This window comes from Thunnus thynnus, chromosome 6 (assembly GCF_963924715.1).
Source record: "Thunnus thynnus chromosome 6, fThuThy2.1, whole genome shotgun sequence".
NCBI lineage: Eukaryota > Metazoa > Chordata > Actinopteri > Scombriformes > Scombridae > Thunnus > Thunnus thynnus.
The window spans coordinates 8,735,811-8,743,090 of record NC_089522.1 but is presented as its reverse complement, the minus strand read 5'-3'; the positions used below and the strand labels follow the sequence as shown (position 1 = coordinate 8,743,090).

Genomic DNA, 7,280 nt, shown 5'->3' with positions numbered 1-7,280 from the left:
TATATACAAAATTTACTGATATATAAAATATACTGATCATCATTGTAGCCTACAGTGGTTCTCAAACTGTTTCACGTCAAGGACCCCTAAACCGACATAAATTAGACCACGGACCCCCATCTGATAAGATTTTTGCTTTTAGATGTTTTATTACACAAAGTGTATAAAACCCTTGACTGAAGTGGTCATATATTGTGTGATTGTGTTACTTATGGATGGAGTTATGGTGAAAATAAATTATTCTCCTTTTTGCTGGGGACCCCTGGAGCCCCCTTAAGGACCTCTTATGGTCCCCGACCCTACTTTGAGAACCACTGGCCTATACAATAGAGAGGCATAAGGTGCTGAGCTTTTCATTTTTTTTCTTGTCATACTTTCTATACTTCATAAATTCACAGTGTTAAAAATGTATTATAGACATGTATTGTGTATTAAGGATGTTTACCAGACATTTCCTGTCCATGACGAGGAATATAACTGTAAATAAATTAACGAAATGATCATTTTCTTTATCCGAGTTGAACTTTCATTTTGAAAACCAGACAGGTTTGTTTTTTAGCTCACGAGCCACCAGTCACGTGCCAGCCATGCAGTGACGTTTCAGCAAATCGACCAATCAGCGCACGGACACAGACCTAGCTAATTGTCAGCTTCCTTGTTTTTCTCAGCAGTCTCGAAGAGGTTTTTGTTCCGCTGAGGGTGTTTTCAGCTTTTCAGCGGCCACACAGGCAAGATAACCTTTATTCCTTTTCACTGTGGTAGCTTATAGATGTTTTAAGGCGTAAAAGCCACAGAAGAAATCCAGCAGTGTGTTTTAGGTGGTAGTTATAGTCGCTAGCCAGCTAAGTGGCTAAAAAAAGATTTGTTTACTCTCTGGTGTTTGTTGAGTGTGTTTTGTGTGTGATGTGTTTTTTCTCACGCTAACTGATGTATCTACACAATCTACCACTTTATTTAACCGCTGCTTCCTTGATCTAATCAGCGGAACAACAGGGGAATGTGGATCTAAAGGCTGTTTTTGGTATTGTTTCTAAGCTTTGATCAACCTTTGACCCCTTCAGTACGACCTTGCTAACTGGAAAACAGTCTTATAGATTTGTTTTCTATATATGATGTCCGTTTTGATGTTTAAATGACTGATTTTGAGTGTGCGCTGGAGCTCTGGGAACTCAATCTGTGCCACATGGCTGAGATATCTTCTGCCATTTTCATATTTATGCTTTATCTGGAAGCACTCTGTGAACATTGTTTATATTCTGGCAATATGATGAGAACTGAAGGTGTAGGATGAGGATGATATTTTTCTAATATACTGGATATTTATAGAGGCTTTTCTCCCTTGCAGAATGTTGACAGATGGAGTCCTCACACGGGGAGCTTTTGGATGGACCACTCAGGGAAACTTCACCTCATTGTGCCCTAATGGGTCTAAATGGGTTTGGGAAGGGCTCGGGGAATGTGCCCAGGATGCAAGAGATATGGCCAGCATCTACTTAGGCCTGCTGTCTATCCTCTGCTTCATGGTGTCTTCACTCCCGTAAGTGTTTGTGTCGGCGTCTCTCTGCCTTTTAGAGGAAGTGCTCTTTTATCTAAACGCCATGTAAAATTGTCTGTTTTTCTATTTCAGACAGTACTACAGCTCATGCAAAACAGGGAATATGGACAGTGCCCTCTCTATTTGGTTTCTGCTACTGTGGTTGGGAGGTGACACCTGCAATCTGGTGGGCTCCTTCTTGGCCGACCAGCTTCCACTTCAGGTGACTAATAATTAGTTTTATTATCAATTAATCTTTACATTGTTGTTTTTGATAAATTGTTTGATATTCGCAATGTCAAAAATAATGACAAATGCTCATCAGAAGTCATTTTTTTGAGGAGGTTTGAATAACAACAAGTGTTGATGGGATGAAAAAAAGCAAACAAATTCTCACATTTTTAGAGCTGTTATCACCTTACAAGTCTTGATCAATGACTTGGATGATTCATTGATTATTCAGGTGATTGTTGATCAAATTTCTGTCAGTTGACTAAATGATGTGACTAGCTAGTTCAAAATACATCAAAGAAACATTGCTTTTGCTAAAATGATACCAATGGAAGTCCAATAAGACTTTGTTTGTGTAAAGAAAATCTGTTTTTTCATGCATTTCTGTTTCATGTGTCTTTGTCTCTGTCATCCATCCAGACATATACAGCAGTTTATTACGTTGTGGCCGACTTGTTGATGCTGGCCATGTACTCATACTACAAGACAAGGAACAGAATAGCTGAACGTGAGTGTTTTTCTTTACTTTTCAATTTTCCATATGCACAATATAGGAACCAAATTATTCCCTTTTGTCTTTTGAGTTTCAGTTTGATATCCTATTCACATAGGCCTCTGTTAACATGTGAAATAGACATCAACAAGCTAATATAGCTCACAATTAAGATCCAATGTTTCTTCTTCAAAACTGCCATTTCAGCAGTTCAGGTCTGTCTTTTATCAGATCAAACCCAAATTTGTATTTTATTCCCAACTGTCAAACTTGCTTGTACTGTTGACATCTTCAAAGATCAGTTTTATCTGACGCAGCTGCTTAGTAAACAAAGTTCAATGATACAATGATCCGTGACAAGTCCAGACAGAGGAAGAGGGTAATGCCTGTCCCTGTAATGATGTCATCACATGCCTCACGTTGCTGTGGCGTTGTTCCCTTACTGGTGACCTTTGACACGGTAACCCTTGTCTGGAGGAATGTGCTGAAGTGTCTCTTCCAGTATTAATGGTAAATCCAGGCGTCATCTCTTCTCCAGGCAGGAGGGTCCTAAACGTGGTGGGTGTGGTCTGCGTCCTGGGCTTCACTACCAGCCTCGCCCACTTCCCTGGGTTAGGCAGCCAACCGGATGTTATTCCCTCTGGGTTCAGAGGGCGCACCTTGCTCTCAACCACTGATGCTACCCCTATCAGGGTGAGTCCTCTTCATTTATTTAAGCAGAGACCTGGTGGTGGAAGTGAACTAGAAGCTAGCCGTATGTTTTTCCTTGCTGTAACGTTGTGTCTGCCTCTCTGTCGCTTCAGGCTTTTACCCCTAAAGAGATCATTGGTTTCTCCATCGGTTCGGTGTCGTCGGTGCTCTACCTCTGTTCCAGACTCCCCCAGATGTACACTAATGTGAGTATGACAAAGTGGGCTCTGTTACAAATGTTTAAAAATAATTTTTGGCGTCATTTTCACTTTTATTGGACAGTTGATAGTGTAGAAGCAGACAGAAAACAGCAGGAAAGATGGGTATGATATGCAGCAAAGGTCTCTGGCTGGAATTGAGGGGTGAAATGACCAGAAGGAAAAAAAAAAACGGAAAAAAGAAAAACAAAAATGTCTAATGTTGAAGTTTTTTTACTCTCACGTTGATCACAGTAATTTAATCACAGTAAGCTCTCCATGAATTTGAGGGTGATAGAGTCGGTGATCATTTATCACTAGCAATGCCTCTCAAATTACACATTGTCATTTGATACATTGTAACTATAAAAATAACGATTACTCCACAAATTTCACACATCAAAGTCTTTTTACGTGTCTTGGGGAGCAGTACTGCATATGTGAAAAAGTTGTATAAAGCCTTTTGTGGCTCCAGAGGGAGCTGCATGAACTCTGATAAATAGTCTCAACTGATGTCACTTGACGGTTGGCAAAGAAGATGAATGTGTCAAATAAAAGACATATCTCTGGTTGTTCTGCATCGATTTTCACACCCACAAAATTGGAGACCCCAGATCTAAATGCTTATACCTGATGCTGTATGATGACCACAGTTATTTAACTGATTTTATAAAGGACTTTATACATTCTAGAAACATTTGCGATCTAATCAATATGTAATCTGCCTTTGTGTTTCGATTTAAGGTTAAATCTGCACAAAATGAAAGTGAACATAATCCTTTGACAACATGGAGGTTAAATATACCTGGTGACTGTTTTAAACATCTTCCATTCCTTATAATAACCTTTTTGGTTCTTCCACTTCCCCCTCCATCCTCTCATTTCTCCCCACAGTTCAAGAGGAAGTCGACAGAGGGAGTATCTTACTTCCTCTTTGCTCTGGTCATTTTGGGAAATACTACATACGGCCTGAGCGTCCTGCTGAAAAACCCTGACGATGGCCAAGGCGAGAAAAGCTACCTGATCCATCACCTGCCCTGGCTCATCGGCAGCCTCGGCACACTCTCCTTAGACGTAATCGTATCCTTTTACAGAAACAAAAAAACATGTCGGCTGCTGCCGGGCCTCAGGGCCCTCCTTAATCCCATGTACATGCTACATTTTAGAAAGTGCTGAGCTGGAAGAAACAACAGTTCATCAGATAGGTTTACATCTCGTGACTGTCTGTGTGGAAATACAATATACAGTATCAAAGGTCCAAACACTCATGGGGGAAATCGGCTTGTTGCCAGCAAAGGGACACGACAGTAAGAGCTCCATTAGCGGTGCCCTGAGGCCTGCTTCTCTTTGCACCCTACATGACCAAATTAGTGCACTGAAATAGCATGCAAGTTTGTTTTGAATGAAAATATAGACGAGGCACAAGTGACCTGCTGATGACTGGGTGTTGTAGTTTTATAGGGGCCAGCTCCCAAAGGTTCCTTCAGAAGGCTTTTACTGAGCATACAGCATGATCAGTTTTGGTGTCTAAATATTGTTACTAGCTCTGCTGTCACAGTCATTTCCAGTTCAGGAAAAGCTGAATATCAATCAGCTTTAGCTCAGGGTACAGCACCATGGTTAGATTTACACATTAGGGCGCCCAGTGGAAAAAAAAAGACTGTTGTGCCCGTACACAGACAGTAACAGAACCCTGCAGCTGCTTCTGTCTGTGATTGTGTATTTGTGAACTTTCACCAGATAAGTGAATAAGCGTATTCCCCAAAATGTCAGATTATTCCTTTAAGCACAGTGTTCATTAGCAAAATATACAGCCTCATTATATGCTCAGATACTAACCAGTACTGCTCTGCTGGAACGATGCTACCTGACTCCACTATTTATGTGAGTTGTTTAGTTTTTAGTAATTTGACCACATGGAACTGTGTTCAGGCACCATATGAGTACAATACAAACTAAAATAACAAAGGTGTTTAAAACTAGATTTTGACACAAGGCCTCTCGACAAGACGTCCTTTGAAGCACATATTCCCAGTTCTTCATAGTTGTGTGTTTTTGTAGCTGACATCTTGCGACAGCAACTGGTATTACATTTCCCAGGATTTATTCATATTTCCTTAACATTGTGGTTCAGATCTCCATCCAGTTCTTAATTTACCGCAAAGCTTCAGCGGCGGTGGACGGTGGCCGCGATGAGACAACGCCTCTGATCAGGAGCTAAACCTTCGAGTGCAGAGTGTACTGGTGGGACACAAGCAGACACTCGCTTCCAGCGAACCCTCAAGATCACATTTCCAACACCAAATCGGGATAAAAAAACATTTTAGTTTTGATTTTATAGTTTTATTTATTATACCCTTTTTTATGTTTACGATATGCTTTAATCTGCAGAAGCAGAGAGTCAGATGGAGTTCTTCCCTTGGGTTCAGCTGCAGTGATGTGATTCACACTGCTCTCAATGTTAAGAGTTTTAAAGGGATGGTTTAGGGGTTCAGGTGTGGAACACGGATGAAAACTTCTCCTGTCAACCTGAACTCCTCCTGATTTTAGGTCACAACCTCAGTTTGATGTCAGACCTCAGGTAGATGTCAGTAAACCTGCTGGCTTGGGTGACCAGACAGCACAGAGGTTTCTCTAAAGTTATTCTGTTGTTTTAACGTTGCCAAACTTTTTGACAGTCATGACGCAAACCACTGCATGAAGCCCCGTCTGATCTTGTTTACAGTGTTTCAGAAAAGCTCCTGAAACTTGAATCTTTTATTTTTCGGGCTCTGAGAAGTGAATGCGGCGACATGTCAGACTGGAAAAGATGAAATGTTTAGTAAAAATGTAAATTGTATTTAGTTTATTTTAAATTGATGTGTATATCATGTGGGATGATTTAAAAAAAAAAAAAAAAAAAAAGAAGAAGAACCAAACAACAAAACAAACTTTTTGTGCATTTTAGATACCTTTTTAATTGTAGATGTACGGTTTTATTTTACTTTTGATCGGTTTTGTTTGCACTGGTGATAACGGTCACTTGATACAGATTTTCACTACCATGTTTAATTTACACATTTTTTTTCATTCTCAGTTTTGCACATTTTGACGCAAAGGTCGGTTTTGTACTTGTAAAAAATATTAAATATGTTAAAAATAATTAAACAAATGGATTACACTTTTTTTCTGTTCCTTTCATTCTGACTAAAGTGTTGAGTCATGTAAGATTGTCCAAATTCTTCTCACAATGGCATTTCCCTTTTTTTAAAACCTCGCTCTGATTTATGAATTTATTGTAACTGCTCCTCTTGAGCAGAAAAATGCTCCCGAGCCATCCCTCCCCGACAGTTTACACTCTTCTTCTTTTCAGCCCAGCAGAGGTCAAGGCCTGCTCTTGGCCTTGATGTTGACCTCTAACCCTTCGCCTTTACTCACCTCAACCCCCAGTGACTGTGTTTGACCTGCTGTTGGGAGGCCTTGACAGCCGTGTTGTTTTTCTTCATTAGCAGATTCACACTGGCCTCTCAGTTGCACCCTCGCACACACAAACACACTTTCCCTCACTATTAAACATAATGCAACCACACATACTCAAAACAGTAAGGGCCCACACACCAAGGAACAGAGGTCAGTGCAAAAATAACAAGGGTCCAGTAAGTGTGTGTGTGTGTCTTGGGGGATGGATGGTGCTACAGTGTGTTGTTGTGAAACAGTGGCAGAAAGAAGGACTGTTAAGCGGGTTGGGGAGTTAGCAGGAAGAGCCAGTGATAGGAAGCATCCATCCATCACCAGGGATGAACAAGAGGCTGTTTATAAACACTTTACATTGGGAATTTCTTAATGAGATGATTCCAGTTTCTGCAAGAATTTGAGGGAGAGGGGGGGGGGCCTTTGTGTCTCAGAGGTTGTGAGTTCAAATCCCTGTCGCAACCAGAACGGCCTCATGTGGGAAAAATGTATGGATTTAAAAGAATCAGTATTGAAATAATGTAGATGGAGACACACATTGCCTTCTAAAGCTATCGATCCCCAGCTTTGTTTTCCCCAGTTTTCCTTCATAAAATGTCTAGGAATGATCTCCCTGCCTCATTGACAGGTTTCTTTTTTCCAACAAGAGAACATTTACAGGAGTAGAAGATCTTTGGTCATGTCA

The 7,280-nt window shown here is 40.6% G+C and overlaps 1 protein-coding gene across 1 annotated transcript; it reads left to right on the top strand.

Annotated features, from left to right (window-relative positions):
* Nucleotides 1–583: 583 nt before the first annotated feature.
* Nucleotides 584–6,305, top strand: slc66a1 (solute carrier family 66 member 1). The gene is made up of 8 exons (XM_067591530.1): nt 584–728; nt 1,346–1,537; nt 1,628–1,757; nt 2,186–2,273; nt 2,797–2,951; nt 3,062–3,154; nt 4,040–4,225; nt 5,280–6,305. Exons 2-8 carry the CDS (start codon nt 1,347–1,349, stop codon nt 5,364–5,366), a joined length of 930 nt encoding a protein of 309 aa, XP_067447631.1. The 5' UTR covers nt 584–728; nt 1,346; the 3' UTR covers nt 5,367–6,305.
* The last annotated feature ends 975 nt before the right edge of the window (nt 6,306–7,280 follow it).

Bases quoted from the DNA above. Each gene is read 5' to 3' on its own strand.
- slc66a1 (XM_067591530.1), top strand. From the start codon at position 1,347: ATGTTGACAGATGGAGTCCTCACACGGGGAGCTTTTGGATGGACCACT. The intron at 1,758-2,185 runs GTGACTAATAAT...TCATCCATCCAG, and splicing joins CCGACCAGCTTCCACTTCAG to ACATATACAGCAGTTTATTA. The intron at 2,274-2,796 runs GTGAGTGTTTTT...TCTCTTCTCCAG, and splicing joins AAGGAACAGAATAGCTGAAC to GCAGGAGGGTCCTAAACGTG.